Below are 20,129 nucleotides of genomic sequence, written 5' to 3'. Positions count from 1 at the left end.
TCCTTTTAATATTAAGCGTCACATGGCACATTACATCCACATAACTCTGCAGTGCATTATCACTGGATATCACTGCCTACATTTCAAACTGTATTCATGAGGCTTCAAGTTTGCAGGGATTCCTGCTTTCATTCACTATATAGCTTCTCACCACATTTTACACACTCGATTATCACTTTTCCCATTGCTTCAATAAAACCAAATTCGAGATATCTCTCCAAATAAATCCTTGTTTTTTTTTAGCGCATACATCTTTCTCTTCTCCCTGGCGCTTTGCCATAATCGTTTGTTTGACTAGTCGCTATGTTGTCTTGAGCGTTGCACTAGAACCAGTGTATATAGCACTTCTAGTTGCTTCAGTGCTTCTAAACTCTTTGCTAGAACTAGCCGTTTGAATTTTGTCATGTCTTTTTTAGCTGCTTCTCTGATTTCAACTCTCGATACACAGCTATAGCAGAAAATCTCAATGTTTATAAAAAAGTTTGTCTTTTCATATAGCTTACACACTATTATTATACTTGCAATAATTTGTATTTATTTGTGGTTATGTTTTACAGTTTTTATTTATTTATTATTTCTTCCTCTTTAAACCCTCAAAGTGAGCTTGTCGCCCCCTCAGAAATCTTTAGCGACCCCAGGTTGGGAATCGCTGCGCTAGACCACCAGGACCTGTTATACAACTAGGGGCCCGCTAGACCACCAGGGGTTCACCATCCATCAGGGGCCCTCTATCAACCAGGATCCCCCTCTCCACCAGTGGCCTGTTAGACCACCAGGAGCCCACCACTCTAAGAACAGATGTGTGTGTGTGTTAAAAACAACTCAATTTATATGTCTAGATAAGGTCCTAAATAAATCACAAGCCAAACAAGTGTTTGTTTCTCTTTAGCCGGCTGTGTTTGTGGCGCGCCTGTTGTTTTGTTTCCGGTCTAGCTAGATCCGGTGTGGTGTTGTAGTTTTTCTAAAGTCGGTAATTGTTGCAACAGCATGTGAAAAAAACTACAAAGTCTGCAAGGCCAAAAAGAGCGTTAATCGCGCGATAAGAAAATTGACGCCGTTAATTTGGGTTTGCGTTAACGCCGTTAATAACGTGTTAAACTGACAGCACTAGTGTGTATCCAAGGCCTGCGGCTCCAAGGGGGTGGGATGGTGGTGGAGGGGGCCCAGAGGCCCGTGCCGGCAGCCATGGCAAAGCCCTGGGTTCTGGTGGGAGCGAGGCGGGGACCCTTCCCCTGGATCCCTTAGGGGGGTCCAGTTAGACAAGGAAGGGGTCCAGTGGGCCAGGATAGCGCGGGCTGTGGAGGCCGTCCAGTGGATGTTGTCCACCCCGGTGTGGAATTGGCCGGCAGGGAGGAGGGGGATGATGCTGGTGTTGGAGGCCAGGAATTTGTTCAGGAGAACAATGTAGTCCCTCTCCCGCCGAGGCAGACCAGGGTCCCCATTAATGAGGGGGACAAAAATGGAGGCCCGTGGGAACACAGCTCACGCTGGGGCCATCCTCAACAGCGTGACAGCTCCCAACAACCGCGAGCTGCGGTTGTTCAAACCGAAAGAGGACCACGTGGCTGACATGGATGTTGGGGGCTGTCACACTGTTGAGGATGGCCCCAGCATGAACCAGCTTGGCTCCTGGGTAGCAGTCCACCTGTACCCGGTCCAAAGGAACGAGAGGGAGTCGGTGCAGATTGGAGTCCCCCATGATGACCAGTCCAGGAAGAGAAGGGGAGGCCTTGGTGTCGGGCAGGGAAGAGGAAGGCAGGGGGGTGGTGCGGCTGGTCTGGGGGGAGGCCTGGGCTGTGGGGAGGGTGGGGGTGGTGAGGTTGGGGGTATTTAGGGTGAGGAGAGGCCAGAGTGAGGCATCCCCAACAACATCATCCGCCTTGACCGTGAGGGTCCAGCTGGGTGCCGTCACATGGTCGGTCATAATGGCGTTGTCACTGGCCCCAGTGAGGTCAGGGCCGGCGGCATCAGGGTCCGGGGAACCACTGGTAGATGGGTGGTGCGGTGATGTGTGGGGTGGAGATGAGGGTGGGACCAAGGGGGCCACAGTTGCGGTGACCGGGGAACCCTCCGCACAGACACTGGGGTGACCCAGGCAGCGGCGGGGACCACCAGGAACACTTGCCAGACAGGAGGGACATGGCATACTGCAGCATCCTCTGCAGCACGGGGGCACCAAGGTCCTGGGTGGCCTAGCAGACTCCCAGCTCCCACGTGCCGGCGGGAGCAGCAGAGGTGCAGCAGAGGCGGCCGGGGTCCCACAGACGGGTGGCGGGGTCGCACAACGCGCGGACTCGCTCCTACGACCCGTCCAGGGAGTGGTGTTGTGGGGGGGGAGGAAGGGGCTGGGTGGTCTGAGGGGGGTGGTTGTGGTCGGCAGTGCGCTCCAGGTACCACTGGCGGGCCCTGATTCTACTTCCCCCCCGCACCAGCGTCGTTGATGAGACTGGACGGAGGTGTCGGCCGTACGGAAGGAGGTCAGGTGGTGCGTCGGTGGATGAGAGGTCCGGGATGCTGTTGGCCCGGAGGACCAAGTACACCTAGGGGCGTGGCGGGTAGGAGAAGGAGTAGGCTCCCTACGCCTACGCCTACGCCGGGCGTTGGTATGTGGAGGGGGGAGGGGGATGACTGGTGGTGACGGCGTCTGGCAAGGGAACGGTCCCAGGAGTCCTCGGTGCGGCGAGGGCGGCAGTCAGGGGTCTTCAGGACCCACACCAACCCGTCGGCAGTGGGGGGCGGGGGCATCTGGCGGGTCCCGGGGGAGCCTGCTCGGGACTCATCATAGTGCCGATAGTAGTTGGCGCAGGACGAAAGAAGACTGGGGGGAAGCAGTAGTGCAATCCAGGGGCGTGGGTGGGGTGCGGGGAATGGCATTGGCGGGTGGAGTGGTGGCAGTCATCCCGGGGCGGTGGGAGGGGCGGGACATCCTGAGAGTGAAAAGGAGGGAGGAAAAAAGAAAAGGGGAGACAAGACAAGGAGGGTGAGAGTCACAAAAGGGACTACAGAACAGTAGGGGAGTAAAATAAACAAGTGGAGGGCCAGTGTGTGTGGGTGAGTGGGTGGGTGTCATACCTAGCCGAGTAGCTAACCTAATCTGAAAAGCTAAGAGAGGCCTGCCTGAAAGATAAGAAGCTAACCCAAATCTCGGCTATCCGAAGAGTAGAGGTCATCAGTGGGATGGTGTGCTGAGGGAGCAATCGGTCAACAGCAGAGAGACATGAGTGCCATGGACCAAAAACAATGACAATCTGGAATCGATCATTCAGGAGATCTTAAATGCTAATTCATCCATGAAAACAAGTGAAGTATTTGAGTAATTGAATCATTCAAAACTAGTTTTTTTTTTACAATTCAGATTAATTAAACATCAGCAATTAACATACATTTTGTTATTTTATTTACTTGTTTGTTCAGAATCGTGATCTCTATTTTATTCTCAATTTATGCTGAATCATGTAGCTCTAAATACATTATAGCTTGTTTATGTATTATTTTGTTCTATTTAATGTAATGTATACTGTAGTTGGTAGTAGGGGTGGTCGATATGGCCAAAATCTCGTATCACGGTATGAGTAATTTTATATCACGGTTACGGTATATATCACGGTATAACAATTGTTCAGTAAATTCAATTAATGGTACAAAATAGCCATACCATACTTTATCATCACACTCAATTATTCATTACAAACAAAAACAACTACCTCACATGAGACAACACCTGAGTTAAAAACAAAAGTTACGAGTAGCGTTCCAATTGGTTGATGCGCAGTCATGCCATCCGCGTGGTGACCTACTCACAGCTCAATACGGATCCGTAATGCCCTCCGACGAAAATTTCAAAATGAGCGAAAGCGAAGAAGAGTTTTACTATCCATATAACTTTAGTTTTGGCGTATCAACCTCGTTAAAGCTCGGTCGATACGTTAAAGCCTCAGTTTGATATTTCCCGGCATGACCTCACTCTCAGTTAGTAAGTAGTTAGCCTTCACCAGTCATCCTAGATCAAGAATGCTAGCAACGCCACCAGTGTAATTTTACAACAATAATTTTACAGTACAAGACATAAATCTTGAACAACAAATCGGATTGGTTACCTGCAGAATGGGTCATCAAATATATAATAAATTCGCATCGGTATGAATATGGTCTGCTTAGACAGAATACACTCCACATCGAAAATTCCGTCAGACCAACGCAAATGTGCTTCAGGTCAAACGAAAATATCAAATCAAATATAGTTCAACTACAATTCTAAATATCTGGGTGCGATTTATTAGATGGCTTATATACAATACAACAACCAGACTTTTAATTGACACATTTAATTCCAAAATATAGTATAAAAGTCGGGTGGGGAGTCGGATGGGGAGCCAGCCCTGGGGGAGGGGGATTGTGGGGCGAGACAGAAGGTTGAGCTTAGGTACAGATCGGAAGGTTATAGTGAGAAGAGATAACAGGAAAAACCAGGGAGGGAGGAGAGGATAGTGAGGGTAGAATAAAAGGTGAGAGGTCAGACTGAAGAGAGGTGTGTGAGAGTGGAGTCAGGTGTGAGAAGAGAGATGTGAGAGAGATCTGTTAAGTTGTGAGGGAGGAGAGGATAGTGAGAGCCGAATAAAAGGTGAGAGGTCAGACTGGACAACCCTCTACAATGCGAGTAAATCACTGGCATATGCGACCAAATTTCACGCTGGGCGATTAAAAAATATCTTAATCGGCTAAAGAATAGTCAATTGTTTGATTTCACTCGCCTGTGACTGAGTTAGAGTAACGGAAAGTCGCTAGATTTGTAGGGCTGTCGCCGACCACGATTTTCTTTGGTCGACCAAACCTCAACTTCTGAAAATCGACTAATCGAAATTTGAAACGTTTTTTTTTTCTTCTATAAATTTCACAATATTTTTCATTAAACCATTTTGTGTGATGTTTTACCTCACTGTTTTAAGAGATAATATGAAAGAAATACATATGTAAGAAGGGAGATTGACAACTCCACAAACATACAAACATTTTCCCGATCTGACTCAAAGTAGCTGCTGGACATTCCAGATTCAGCTGCTATAAAATAAGCTATTACTAATAATAAGCCTCATGTCACCAGTCTTGTTATCAAATGCCGATATAATACAAAATCCCTGATTGTTTATTATTTATTATCTATTACAATGTACTACAAATAAAAAAATATTGTCTGTTTAACATGCAAATCAGCGCGCTATTCACTGCCTGAAAAAGTGCAGCGTGCGAACTTACGTATAAGCCGAGTGGGGAACGGTGCTACAGAGAAAGATAGTGTTGTCTTGGCCAGAGAACATAATGTCATTTGATTTGGATGTGATTATTATAATAGGCATATTCATTTTTCAACCCAGCGCGTGTTAGCATGATCGAAGTAGCGCTAGGCCAGGATCGAAGTAGGGCTAGGCCAACTTGACTTCAGGTTGTAGGCTACATCATATTCAACGTTGAAATATGAAAAATAAACTGTTGGCAGAGTTTGCATTCAACGTTTTTGGAGTCACCCGGTACTTTAAAATGTACATGTACTGTAAATGAAATGCTGCCATACCACAGATTTCTTTGTCATTTTGCCTAATAACACCGACAAAGTAGGCTATGGCAGAGATTGAAGTTTGGCAGACAATTGTGCTCGTGCCGTGTGCAAAACAATTACAAAACAAACCACAGATTAAAGAAAGGGAAAACAATAACACCTTTTCTGTTAAATATATATTTTTTAGTTGATTTATTTGTCTTAAATAATATGATCTACAATTTCTGTAGAACATTTCTTTAATTCAGCAATGGTGACACAAACGGGAATCAGATCTCACACTGCAATACGGCAGCTCGACTTAAATCTTAATCGACCAAGAGCATATCAACCAGAAAATCAACTAGTCGACTGAATGGGGACAGCCCTATAGATTTGATGCTTGTCTATAGATTTTTGTCGCTGGGGAAGGTAAAACGCTACACTGCCTCTGACGCTTTGTCTTACAAAAAGATTGACTTGATTTTTACGGTACTTGTCACGCACAGAGATGGATGAAAAAACTAGGCTACGAGTTAGGGATGGAGATTTGAACTGATTTCACTATTCGAATAGTATCCGAAATTATTTTCGAATATCCGGATAATCTATTTTTGTTAATGTGGTTCGTTAATTAGCCTGCCGTGACGCAAAGCATACAGTAAACACATGAACCACCACACATTCTGGCAATAATTGGGACTGTTCAGCTATTAGATTAAATAAGGGTTGAATAAAGAAAACTAATAAAAGATCAATTTATTAACATGACGAAAAGACAATGAACTTGAAAAAACGCTGCGTCTTCAGACGTAGGCTCTTAATTTGGCGGAAAAGCGATTAGCCTATTATTATGTGAAATAAAAAGTAGGCTACATTGGACTAAATTAAACACATTGGGAAGGCTATCCTCGATAAAAACGAAAGACACACATGGAGAAATATTGCATATTATCTTGGATATTAACTTGGAACCGAAATCCTATAGGATACGGTGCGCCACCACACAATGCAAACATAAACAGCGGATTACGCTAGCTCTACATGGCTACTGGTAAGAAAATAAATAAGCCACAACTGCATTAGCCATACGCATTTTTATTCAGGAAAATGAGCATGTAAACATGCTCAGGGGAGAGGCCAGTACAGAGTCGATTTACGAACAGGCCGGCGTAGAAAAAACTGCATGAACTGAGGTTGCTGCGACGTAGCCTACCTTTTTTGATGGTTTTCATAATTTCTAACGTCACAACTATTAGAATTCACAACACGACGGTTTTTCATTAAAATATTTTTTTGTATTAAACTACGCTCATAAGTATTCAAAAAAAGAATTCGAATACTAACTTACTTTAGGATATCCGGATATTCGATTAACCACGCCCATCCCTACTACCAGTCTGAGTAGAAAACGCCTAATACCTTTTTTTGTTCTCAAGACAATTTAAGATTACTGTTCCTTGATCAGATTATTCTTGCTCTGCTAAGGTAAGGTTGGGTACTGAGCCTTCAGTATCCAAGAGAATAAAATCAGAGGTCCGCAGAAGTCTCACATTCTTAGGCCTTTCAGACCTGATCCTTAGTTCAACAGAAGGCCCAGAGCTTCAGCAGTAGGCCTATTAACCATTATCAGCACGAGAGAGGTGGCTGAAGTAAAATAGCAAGAGAAGGAGGGAGGAGAGGATAGTGAGAGCAGAATAAAAGGTGAGAGGTCAGACTGGTGAGAGAGGTGTATTTGTTTCACATCCTAACTTCGTAAAACTGTCAATGATAGACCAGCTGAGATATGCATTTTCAAACTAACTAGCTAGGTAGGTTTACCTTTACAGTAACCGTTGCAGTACTTCAACGTTCCTGGCTAACATGAGACGAACATTCGCTATTATATTTTACACCTGGCACAGTCTCGCAGTAAAACTCATACGTGCTATTATTTTCTTTTGACAAAAGATTGTTAAAAAAATTATTATAACCTTTACTAAACGTAACGTACCTCAATGATGAGAAGACCAAATATGGCTGCAGCAGCTTGTCTAGAGCTAATTTCAAACGAGGCGAGGGAGAGCGTGACGGATCTGGTGATTTGATTGGCCAATGTTATGTTAAACATCTGTGTATCCAAAAACCCCTGATGCTAATTTAACACATTCTTATATTACACGAACATTTGTTGATTTCTAACACATTCGTTTTAATAAGAGTGAACGCTTCCCATTCATTTTCAATGGAGTCAGGCGAATCGCTTGCGTGGTGCATTGTGGGTAGCGACGCGACAGAGTTTAGATTTTCTCAACCTTATGCAAATGAGGAGCGATTTTCGCTCGCGATGGCCAATCGGAGTGTTTTCTTGTTTCTCGTAACTAGCAACCATGGTAAACATTTCTAGCTTTCTAGGTGGAGGAGAAACTAATCGTTTGTATGGCTGCTTCCCCAGTCCTGTACGATACATAGCTGTATTCGTACAGAGATGTTAATAAAAAAAAAACGAAGCATGGCACAAGGTTGCCGAAGTTGTTGGTGCTTGTACTTTCTAATTCAGTTTAGTGACAATACGTAACTTTGTTCTGTAGTAGCTAGCTAGCTAGCTCGCCCGGCTGGAACTCCCTATCGTATAGACAGATTAGCAGAGACTGAGTAATATAATAAAACGTTTTTTACACATGTCAACGTGTATGTCTATTAAACAGTTCTGTATTTTGTATACAAGTTGTATTTTGATCGATGTTGCGAGTACGTAAACCCAGTCTGCACACTTGGCCATTACAACTACAACAGTGACTTTAGAGAACTACATTCTACATGAATCTGTTTGAAACGCCCCCGAGCGTGGTGAACTGTGGGAAGGCGAGCGATGGCAAGCGATTCGCGTCGCTGCAGTGTGAACGCACCGTTAAGATGACATCACAATGCCCAAGTAGATATAGCCAGGTGTTCTGTGTCAAACTTGTCTTTGTACAACTACATGCAAAATGGGATCATGCTTCTCTTGTTTAAAGGTATGTTTATTATATGATCTAATATCAGATCGTGTTTATTTATTTTGATAGCTATAAGTATATAGTAATAACAATATTATACTATAATAACCTAAATCACAATGAATTATTTTGGATCAAAATAGTAAAATCACACACACACACACCTTTACTTCTGATCACTGATTAAAATTGAGAAAAGCCGGGGTGCTTTTTTGATTAAGTAAAGTGCATACTGCTGTGTTCTAAGAGTTTAGGCAAAATGATGTGTACAAATTTTCACACGAGCAGAACTCTTGGCCTGAAAGTTATTTTATTTCAAAACAGTACAACCGTGGTAGTACAAGTTGCTTTCACAAATACATCAGTCAAAATAAACTCTGCTGTGTCTCCAAACAGCCCAAAAAGGCCAATAAACTAAAAAAGCACAAAGCTCAATCAGCTGTGGATGAAGACAGGATCAAGGTAGATGTGCAGAGCTCAACTCCTCCGTCCATCTCCATCCACCATGCTCCATCAAACGCTGAGAGCCCCCTGCCAACTTGTTCCACCTCGGCAAAGCAGGACAAGAAGATGGGACTGGAGCATCAACCCTGCAGTTCCCTCTCTCCTTCCTCTAGCCCACCCCCCTCTCTCCATTCCCTTTCTTCCTCGAACACCCAAGACTCTCTTTCCTTGTTGTCTGGGGCATCCAGCCTCACCTCACTCCACCTTTCCTCTCTCTTTCCTTCTCAGGCCAGCCTTTTAGCTGACTGCCCCACTACACCTTCCAGTCCTACCCCCTTTCCCACCCCAACCCCTAAACTGATTCATGTCCTCCCCATGTCCCCCATCTCCCATCCTAACCCCACCTCATCATCTCCAGTCCTTTTCCTCACGGCAGTGATAGCCGAGTCTCCTATTCACTCCCATCCAGCCTCCCTGTGCCCTCTCACCCCCTCACCACTGCCTCCCATCCATTGCCCTCTTACCCCCATCCCCTCCCCGGTCCCTCTCCCTGCTCCTATCCTCCTGGAGCTCCCCACACCTGCCGGCAGCTCCCCCAGCTCCGCTGGGTCCTCTGTCACCCAGGACCAAAGCAGCAGTGCAAGTCCAGAGAGGTACATTCTGACATTCAGTCTCATGCCACTGGGTATCCTCCTTTTCATCATTTTGACAAAGTCCTAAAGAATTATTTAGTCATTGGAATGGATTGAGCTCATCAAGTCTGTTTGTTTTCAGTGCTCTGGTGGAGGACATGCCGATCCAGAGTATGGCAGTGACTGGAGGTGTGAGACGAGAGGCTTACAAAGGCACCCATTTCTGTATTCCTCCTCAACCACCTCCACATCCTCAGCCAGGTCCCCTCATAACCATGTCTTCCTCTGTCTCTCCTCAGAAGGCAATATGACCCTCCAACAGTCCTCTGCGTCTCTCGACAGGTAGGTTCAACAACTTCCTGCATCTCAGTGGGCTCAGATCAAAGTAGTTCACATTCTCATCAGAAAACCCAGACGAATAAAACAGAACATTGTTTGTGATGGACCCAACCACTTCTTTATTTTTCAACTCTCATCCACCTCTCTGTCTATATTCTTTTCCCGCTGCTCCAGTGCCGTGGCTGTCCAGGACTTCTCCATCACAACAAAGCAACAAGCAGATCTCATGTCCACCCTCAAGAGTCTACTCAGCTTTCTGGACTTTCAGAGTGGCCAGGGAGAAGGAAAAGACAGGATCAAGCTGCTGGGGTGAAATACTCTAAATACTGAACTTTGAAAACATTGTGTTTCCTAGATTGATGTATTTTGTTGTCCCAGAATCAAAGTATCTTAATGAGTGAATTGCTTTAATCTATCATTTACATTGAGGTTACATTAACTACTACATAAGCACACACAGCAATACCCATAGAAACAACATTGTAGCTACATAGGAATTGTTACAGTATGTAACTCTGGATATCTTTTCACACAGGTTGCCTAATATCGGAAACACATGCTTTCTTAATGCAACCCTGCAGTGCTTGTTTGCACTTCCGGAATTCTCCACCAACATCGTGAGGCAGGAAGAGATCTGGGGGCCTGCTTCCTCTTCAGTTTTACTGAGGTACAGCTGCAGTCACACCTTCGGACACGTGCTCATGCATCCATCCATCCTAACCCTAACCCAAGCATGGAGAACAGGGAAAAAGTCTCTCTGTGCACTAATATGATACCTCTACTTCATCACTGATACCATGCTACCCTAACTATCTCTCTCTTTACACTAGTATCCTTTAAGACATCTAACCTAGCACTGATGCTACCTGCTGCTATCTGTGCACAGATGCTTCCATGAACTCCAGGCAACCAGAAACGACACCAGTATGGGCAGGAGAACTTCAAAAAATCTCAAAAAGAAGATTCTGTACAGGGTCAAGAGCTGTCTAGCACAATACAACGACAGTTACCTCGAAAATTACGAGCAGGTAACAAATGCAGAATAAATCGCTATTGCACAAGCAGGAAAAATCGATGTTGTTCTTCCAAATCTTTGCCGTTATATTTACATTGTTTGTTTTGTCTTCTCTTTCATGCTCAAAGGACGCACACGAGCTCCTTATATTTGTCCTCTGCCAGCTAAAGGCTGAGGGGGAGTCTCTGAGGCATTACATCTGCCCAGTGGCCAGCCTGGAGTTTAATATGCAGATCAAACACACCTGCTGCAGGTAACAACTCACTCCTCTGGGTCCCTGAGGCCTTGCTGACGTTTACAGCAAAATATTAAAGCATCAGGAGTAGAATACAGTCAGTGGTTTAGGATTGATATTGGTCTTCTCCATATCCCCCCCCCCCCCAAATCTAAGATGTGGAGAGAAGGTTTACAGAGAAGAACCTTTCAACTTCCTGTCCCTGGAGTTGACTCCATGCCTTAAGAAAAGTTTGTGTCTGTACTTCAAGGTCAGTATTTACAGTTTACTCTGATGGAATTTGCATCTAATGATGCATCTTCTATCAACTCACCATGATTCCCATACTTTAAACTTCGTACATGAAGAACTGGGCTAAGTTAGTCTTCAGCTAGAGAACACGGCTCCAAAATCTTCCCACTGTGATGTGTACTTCTAGGCAGTAGATGTGGAGTGCAGATGTGAGCTGTGTCTGGGTGAGCAGGCGTCTGTGGTCAGCAAGCTCCTCTCCCTTCCCCGGTAAGATCCTCTCAGCACAACACTATTGCATTTGTACTTTGTCCAAAACCAGACCTCAAGGTGTAAATGATTGATTTGCTGATTGGTGTAATGGTGACTGGTAATTGAGTGCATTCATTCAGTGCTGGCTTCTGTCGGCCATGTCTGTGTCTGGGTGCAGTGTTCTAGTTCTCCATATGAAGAGGTTCAGTTTTGAGCATGGGAAACTGGTCAAAAGGACTGAAGACATGGCCATCCCAGGAATTATACCACTGTCCTGTATCTCAGTCTATGGGGATGAAACATCCAAGTAAGAATCCGCACACCAATTCTACACTCCACAAAGAAAGTACCTCACACTTTCTTCATGGTTAAAACAACAGTTATTTAACAAAGACTTAGCTGCTCTAGTAAGAACTTTTTGCTCTAAATTGGAATTTTGTTGCTTAAGGATTTCTAACTCTTTGCTGTACAAACAATCTACGGTAAATAAATCTGTTCAGTATGGCTGGTAAAGTATCTTGCGACACACGTACCGTGTGACGTAGTCGTGCATCGGCTGCTGTTTCTGCCTCATGCTTGGTGACGTGTGTCACCTGCTCACCGATGGCAGCTGGTAGCCCCTCTGCACTGTGGCAAACACCAGGTCTGACACCATGTGCAAGTATAGCATCATTGCTCATTGTCATTGGAATGTGCTTGACACAGGCCCGACTGTCATCAGATGAACAGCAGTACTACTGACACCCAGACTGCTGCCGCCCTTTCCTCCAGTACAGGTAGAAAGCTGTTCTATCACACACACATACAGACTTAAACAGACCTGATGCAAGCAATGGGACTTTGTAGGCAAGTTAGGATTTGAGTAAGCTTTGTTCAAGCTTTGTTTCTGTTATTTACAACATTTGACCACACCCCAACTTCAGGGTCAGTTACCAACAGCCAGGCACTGAGGCCAGAGAGCAGAGGGACAGCTGTGGTGAGGAACTGAATAGGAAAAGAGAGGAAGAGAGAGAGGGAGCTGTCAAAATGAATGACACTGAAAGATTGAGTTCATTATTGAGATTAGAGATCCGTCAAAGATAGAAAGTCGATCAAATGTTTTGGGTTTGTGTGCTTTCCTGTAATGGTCGGGGGAAAAGCTGCAGCCATTTTAACGAGTAAACTAACGTACTTCCTTATTTCAGATGGACAACCCAGGAGACACTGGAGTCTACCGCTTGTCTGGGATCATCTCTCATGTGGGAGACAGCATGAACTCTGGTAATTGTCTGCAAAGACCCTGTTTTACTACATAGACACACAAAGACACAGTAACCAAGAGCTTGAACTGTGATCCATCTCTATTGCTCCTCAGGCCATTACATCAGTGACGTTGCCCAGGGCCAGGGTGATGGGTGGCTCACTCTGGATGACACCAATGTGATAAGAACAGACGAGGCCACGGTGCGGGGGGATTGTGCATCTCTGGCCTACATCCTGTTCTACACCTACAGGTAAGGCTTCTCTGGCCTACATCCTGTTCTACACCTACAGGTAAGGCTTCTCTGGCCTACATCCTGTTCTACACCTACAGGTAAGGCTTCTCTGGCCTACATCCTGTTCTACACCTACAGGTAAGGCTTCTCTGGCCTACATCCTGTTCTACACCTACAGCTAAGGCTTCTCTGGCCTTCACTCATCAGCTAAACCGTAAGGGATTCAACTTGAGTTGACGTTATTTTCTTTCTCTCTTAATCTTTCTAGTTTTAGTGGAGAAGGTGAAGGACACTAGACCATCAGGGGCCCTCTATCAACCAGGATCCCCCTCTCCAGCAGTGGCCTGCTAGACCACCAGGAGCCCACCCCTCTAAGAACAGATGTTGTCTGCAGTCAAATGGCATATTGTTACAAATAGAATGGTCTTCTGGCCTCTGATTTCAACCTCATAGCCTCTGGTCTCCAGTAATCATACATCATCTAATAAAGGTGCTAAAATGTTTCTAAAGCCATAAGTGTCTTTATCAATAGAATTAAATAGTAGACAAAGATGAATATTAGCAAGCGCTGAGTTATATTCCGCAGGCAAGTTTCATAAAACAAAAATAAACAGCACCCATCTTGTGAATCTTTAGTTTTGGAACCCAATGGGTTAGTGGTTTTTAAATCATCAAAATATAATAGAATTTGTAAGGCATTGGGATACTTTTCATACAATTTGTGCCTTATGAAATATAAACCATCAGAGTAATCACACATTTTACCATCACATCTATCATAAGATTGCCTATATAATTATTTTCACTATTAGAAAGGAACTTTACTGTGTCAGAGATAGAGATGTATTGACAAGTATCAGCTGCCAGTATTTGGGTTAACCTTTTCTGTCTGTGTCACCTCTATAACCCAAGAACATTTCCTTTGGCTTCATCAAAGACAGTTTCTCTGAAAAATACTTGCACATTTCGTAAGGAGTGTCAACTTCTTCAAACACGTTCTGTGTCAAAATCCTCTAGTAAACTTTGAACAGCCTGCTCATTTTGTGGTATAGAATACATGTTAAGCACAGCAAGTGATTTTTGTTGTAAACATTCAATTGTTTTGTCAATTAACTCATTTGTGCAACCAACACTTCTCTGTACACCAGTCAGAGTGGAATTTGACGTAGAGTACATTTAGTTTACAAAAGTGGCAGCTGTGGTAGGCTTGACTACAGACTAAAGGGTAACCCTGTCCATCAGAAAGTGTGTGGACATGTCAGAGATGATTAACAAGCCTCCTTACATCTCTAGAAATTTGTATTTTGCACTTTTGACAGATGTACATGGTGACTTAACTTACAGAACCTGCAAGTTTTGCGACAAGCTCCATGTTTCTGGATCTCTTCCCACAAGAGATCTGCAAGCCATAAACATGCTCCATGAACTTAAAGACTGCTGCAACCTGTAAAGGATAGGCCAGGTTGCAAACCCAGTACAGCTTAAAGAATTTGTCAAGACCGCATGTCAGGCCTTCATCTTGAAGTGGAATCACAACACGATCGTTGGCTGCGATGATGACATACTGCACTGCACTGCTGAGCTGGGGTGTCCTAAGCTCACAAGGTGGGGTTGGTTCACTGTTGTTGCAGTCTCAAGGTTCTCCAGGAGGCTATAGATGATGGTTCCTGTCTGAAAAACAAACATCCAAAACACAAATTTGTTAATTCATACCAATCCCATGGAACAGAATATGGACACATTTAATTCATTCAGACATTAAAAGTATCTTACAGGCTTTACGTCCAAGATGTAAGCGCTGACTTCACGCTGCATTTACTTCATCCCTGACTGCTTCCCGATGCAGTAGGTGGCAGACAATGGGTCAGCATCTTGAGGGCTCTGAAACATTCTCAAGAAAGCGCAAGTACCACACAGTCACATAAGATTTTTTTGGCTTGTCTAATAATCAACTCATCCATTTTAGGCCTTTACACCAATGTCTCAACAAAATTTCAAATTTCAAAACAATTATGAACTTGTTCAACATCGGAACATATCATTATTGATTTACTTTGTTTTAAAAGTCTTTCACACAACAGAATACAGAAAATGCTTCATAAATTCAACATTATACAAGGACTTTATTGGTCACCCCATTTTTTTTTTATAAACATTGCTTGCAACTTACCAGCACTCTCAGGTTGTGGTGGTCCTTCAACGTTCTTTTCCAGTGCAGCCAGCTTTAGCAACTTTGGGACAAAGTTGCGGAGAAAGAGATCTGCTTTCCCTGGACACATTTACCCAAAGTCCTTGTCGATCTGAAGAGTTGTAATAACCGCAAGACAAGACATAAGCATGTACTTAATCACTAAATAAATGCAATCTCATTCATTCAAGTTACAGTGATAAAATAGGCAAACTGACTTACCGGATATGGTACATCAATGAAGCCGGGGTAATGTTCTAAAATGTCTGCCACAGTGGGTGACTGACTTGTTATCCAAAATCTACGGTGGGCGTAGGTCTTCTCCATACCCATCTTAAATTGACAAAGGATTCTCAGGAGTAGGCTTCATCCTCTTAATCACAGTCATCCACTATTTGGCAGACTCTTCATCCCCCTCTGTAACTTCTTCCGGTGTAACAGTAATTTCAGATGACCCACAACACAAACCCCTTTTGCGATAACGCCGCTGTCTCTAAGGTTCCGCCGTAGATTTCTCAGCTTGTCCTCAAGAAAGCCTGAATGGCTCTTTGGATCGTAAAAATGCTCCTAAAATATGTAGAATACCATTAAATTAGTGATAGTATTTTATTATTAGTGAGTCAATAAGAAACCATACACTATTCTACACCTGATTATTTACTCACATACCTTCATTTTAATCTGAAGTGACGGAAAGATTGTGACAATACCTCTGGCAAGAAGTTGTTCATCAGCACTTACTGGGTAACTGAAAAGTATAAAAGAGAACACAATTTTGTTATTAACAATTAAGCCCCTCCCCGCAAATAAAATCAGTCCATGAAGAAAATGTACTGATGTAACCAGGTTGTAATCAGCCTCCATAAATTACTTGCAAAAATATCTCAAGGTCTGGGATCACTACTTAAATACCTGTAGTAATGTCCTGGTTCGAGAGAATGATAAAATAGACATAAAATATATTGAATAACAAATTTGTCTTTGGCTGTGGATGATTGATTTCACACAGAGAATGACAACAAACATATGGTAACTCTCTTCAAGAGAAAATTGTATTATATAATTTTTTTTTCAACAATGCATGTCACATTTCACATATCAAAACAAAAACAAAAAAAAAATATATATATATATATATATATATTCTGGCCAGAAAACTACCTTTTAAGTTTTGCTGCAGCAATAGTCAATTTGATTTTAGTTGGGCACAAACCAGTACCTGTTTTGAGCTCAGTCTATAAAAAAACAACTAATAAACAGGTAACCGACGATCCTCCGAATCCACACAAAGGAAAGATCTTGTGACACAATGAAATGGAAATCCGAACTCAGGCCTTAAGTTCAGAATCCAGTCCGCTGTCCACCACGCTCACTCCCCACACCGCTGGCCGACTGGAACACCGCTCCTCCGTCGCATCCACACCGTCTCTCCCTATAGCGACAGATGGTTTGTGACACCACAAAATCAAAAGAAAAAATCAAACACTTCAGGATATTTATATCTCAAGTGTTTTTCTCTGAGAGCTAAATGCTCACCGCTTCTCTTTCTGCAGCACGTTCAGAAAAAAAGAAAAGAAAACACCTGCGTTGCGCCATTACGTTAAGATCAAACTTACGGCAACAGGCAGGCACATTATGAGCAAAAAAAATCTAAACCCAGCACCACAGATGAAATTTGTGTGACCACATAAATCTAATGAGTAATATGCATAACATTGATAACAATTTAGCAATTACTTTACCATTGAAAACAAGACCACGTTTCCTCCAGAACTAGCTAGAGTGTCTCCCTCATTTCAACTGTAGCCTACGCTAACATAGTGGTTTCAAATTTGTACAAAATAACAGTAAGAACTCAACATAGTATATCAGCTTACCTATAGCAACAGATGGTTTTGTGACACCACAAAATCAAAAGAAAAAATCAAACACATGATATTTAAATCTTTAGTTTTTTCTCTGAGAGAAATGCTCAACGCTTCTCTCTCTGCAGCACGTTCAGAAAAAAGAATTGACAACACCTGCTTTGCGCAGCTGCCACCTAGTGGTCACTACCGCAAAGTGTTTGACACTGTTGAAAAGTGTTGCAAAAGTAAAATAACTCAATTAGGCAAAGTCACATAACAAAAAAAAATTACAATTGGAAAAAAACAATAGTTAAACACAAAGTATGAGTTAAGTTCTGAACACAACCCTCAGATTTTGGGTGGGTTACACTTATCCCCTTCTTTCAACAAAGTAGCTAACAGCAGTCGTTACCAATATCCTTCTCCATTTCTCAGTTAAAGTCCCGTTCTCCTGATAGAACGCCAAAATCTGGGGTTCTTTCTGTTGGAGATGACTCTTGAAGTTCTCAGGATTAAGATCATTAGGTGATCTTGAACACTAAATTAACATGCCAAGCCAAAAACAGTTTACACAAAATCAGTTATGCTCTAAATAAATAAACTTCAGCCAAAACTCAAGAACTTGCCTTCTGAAACATAATCATCAATAATTAAATGTAAGTAATTTAATTAGATTAAAAATATATTATGTAATTCTAGCCCCGGTACACACCAACTTCTCAGAAGCTTACCTCAAGATGATTAGTAGAATCAGCCTCTGGATTCAGTACAGCCACAGAATTTAGGGGCACGGTATTACACTAAAAGTTGTAGGAATTAGAGAGAGGTGTTAAAAAGCAATGCTGACATTACTGCCAATTAATGTCCTGTAACACACATGCAACAAATTAATAAAACTAACATTGAGCAGGACAAAGTTTAAATGTATTGGCTGGGAAAAAGAAATAGTTAGGATAGAAAGGGATTGAGCGTATTTATGTAGTATCTATTAAATACCACAGTGTACATACCTGCCTGTCTGTGCTACAGCTACCAGCAGTGTCATCGATGTCTGACTTAACTGACTTGATTTGAATTTGGAACTTATTCAAATGTTCAATATGACTGTTCACATCAGTGTCGACATATTCATTGAAATCAGAGCAGAATTTAAGAATTCAAAAAATTTCAGTTTGGCAAGGCAATAATGATATACTGGCATCAATGATTTCCTCGGCTGTCCTGACAGTGTGTGTGTTTTTTCAGATTTCTTGCCCATCCAAGAACACAGCAATGAGGGATTTTGGAGAATCCACCATTGTACGGTAAACATAAAATACAAATTATGAATATGGTTTGACACAAACATTATTTATGTTCTTACGCATTAATTTAACAAGCAGTTATTTTTACAGAAGAGTAAAACCATGGGATGCCATCGAACCTTAGCTATCGTACCTAGCCTACTGGGTGTTAATCACCTCAGAAAATACACTAACAAATAAGAAAATAAGTAAATCGAATTAAAGACTGAAGCTATGTACCTTTTTGTTTCACATCCTAACGTCGTAAAACTGTTAATGATATGCCAGTTGAAATATGCATTTTCAAACTAAAGGTAGATTTAAAGTTAAACAGGGTCAAAGCTCAAGTGTGTGGGGAACAGTGTGCAGAGAAAGGGGTAATTACCGTGATGGAGGAGGCGTAGACAGGGGTGAGGGGGCCTTGGGGAGGTGGGTAGAGAGCGTCAAACTCAGCCGTGGAGGCAGACGCTGGCGTGAGTTGGTCTGGTAGATAGGGCCGTGGTGGATGAATCCAGGGCCCGCGCCTCCCAGGAGGTGGGATTGTGGTGGAGGGGGCCCAGAGGCCAGCAGCCATGGCCATGGCGAAGCACTGGGTCCTGGTGGGAGCGAGGCGGGTCCCCTTCCCCTGGATCCCTTAGGGGGGTCCAGTTCGCCGAGGAAGGGGGCCAGCATAGCGCGGGCTGTGGACGTTGTCCACCTCGGTGTGGAATTGGCTGGCAGGGAGGAGGGGGATGATGGTGGTGTTGGAGGCCAGGAATTTGTTCTGGAGAACAATGTAGTCCCTCTCCTGCCGAGGCAGACCAGGGTCCCCATTAATGAGGGGGACAAAAATGGAGGCCCGTGGGAACACAGCATGACGTCAGCCTGGGGATGGGAGTAGGCAGGGGGCGAGCTGCGGTTGTTCAAACTGAAAGAGAAGACCACGTGGCTGAAATGGATGTTTCAAACAGTTTTCATGAGGCTTTAGAACAATTCAGATAAAACATCAAACATTATGATATGTTTTTGTGTAACAGGAAGTTAACTGACAAGGCCAACATAGGGAGACATGTTTTTTGTATTGGTCAGCGAAAGGTTAAATATATGATAATACTACTAATATTCATACAAATAACCTCTGTGTGGGTATTAGAATTGAAATTTATTCCCACTTGGAAACTGGCAGGGACTCTATTCCTGCCCTGAGCAAAGACATATGCAACATTGAACAACCATATCAACCGTCTCCGCCCCTCCCTCACCACCCACATTGCCGCCATTCTTGTACACAATCTCGTCACCTCCCGTTTAGATTATTGCAACTCCCTCCTTTTTGGCCTCCCTCACAAATCCCTCCATAAACTTCAACTGGTCCAGAATTCAGCTGCCTGCATTATAACTCGCAGCCCCTCTATCCACCACATCACTCCTGTCCTTCAACAGCTCCACTGACTCCCATTCCAGTTTTGCATACAATACAAGATTCTCCAGTTTACATTTAAGGCCATCCACCACCTCACCCCCCCCCCATATGTGTCTGATCTCCTCCAGGGTCCCACTACCTCCCACTCCCTCAGATCCTCTTCCTCCATGCACCTGTCTGTCCCCTCTGCCAGCCTCACCACCATGGGGAGTAGAGCATTCAGCCGCTCTGCTCCCCGTCTCTGTAACTCACTTCCACCCTAACTCAGAAATATTGAT

At 43.6% G+C, this 20,129-nt stretch overlaps 1 protein-coding gene and 1 long non-coding RNA gene across 7 annotated transcripts; one reads left to right on the top strand and one right to left on the bottom strand.

The window, feature by feature from the left end:
* The first annotated feature begins 6,285 nt into the window (after window positions 1–6,285).
* LOC146300824 (ubiquitin carboxyl-terminal hydrolase 12A-like) lies at window positions 6,286–13,537 on the top strand. Of its 5 annotated transcripts, none has more exons than XM_084706467.1 (16): window positions 6,286–7,237; window positions 8,908–9,608; window positions 9,730–9,776; window positions 9,887–9,929; window positions 10,101–10,235; window positions 10,462–10,593; window positions 10,813–10,954; window positions 11,070–11,194; window positions 11,333–11,426; window positions 11,595–11,674; window positions 11,835–11,963; window positions 12,362–12,432; window positions 12,580–12,632; window positions 12,841–12,916; window positions 13,011–13,149; window positions 13,400–13,536. In XM_084706467.1, the coding sequence occupies exons 2-16, from the start codon at window positions 9,082–9,084 to the stop codon at window positions 13,425–13,427; spliced, it is 1,821 nt and encodes a 606-aa protein (XP_084562593.1). In that variant the 5' UTR covers window positions 6,286–7,237; window positions 8,908–9,081; the 3' UTR covers window positions 13,428–13,536. The 5 variants fall into 5 exon arrangements, 3 of the variants coding, with proteins under 3 accessions (XP_084562593.1, XP_084562594.1, XP_084562592.1); XR_014766860.1 differs by lacking the exon at window positions 6,286–7,237 and adding an exon at window positions 7,262–8,529 and having other exon boundaries at window positions 13,011–13,269; window positions 13,400–13,537; XM_084706466.1 differs by lacking the exon at window positions 6,286–7,237 and adding an exon at window positions 7,263–8,529.
* Window positions 13,538–13,834: 297 nt separating this feature from the next.
* LOC146300823 (uncharacterized) lies at window positions 13,835–17,319 on the bottom strand. Of its 2 annotated transcripts, none has more exons than XR_014767032.1 (7): window positions 17,197–17,319; window positions 16,481–16,751; window positions 15,989–16,067; window positions 15,542–15,886; window positions 15,302–15,431; window positions 14,905–15,022; window positions 13,835–14,802 (listed from the first exon to the last, which is right to left on the bottom strand). It is a non-coding gene; the product is annotated as an uncharacterized LOC146300823 (long non-coding RNA). The 2 variants fall into 2 exon arrangements; XR_014767038.1 differs by having other exon boundaries at window positions 16,539–16,751.
* Between the last annotated feature and the right edge of the window lie 2,810 nt (window positions 17,320–20,129).

This window comes from Hypomesus nipponensis, chromosome 2 (assembly GCF_054491055.1).
Source record: "Hypomesus nipponensis isolate SF chromosome 2, ASM5449105v1, whole genome shotgun sequence".
NCBI classification, from domain to species: domain Eukaryota; kingdom Metazoa; phylum Chordata; class Actinopteri; order Osmeriformes; family Osmeridae; genus Hypomesus; species Hypomesus nipponensis.
This window is presented reverse-complemented; position numbering and strand designations above follow the sequence as displayed.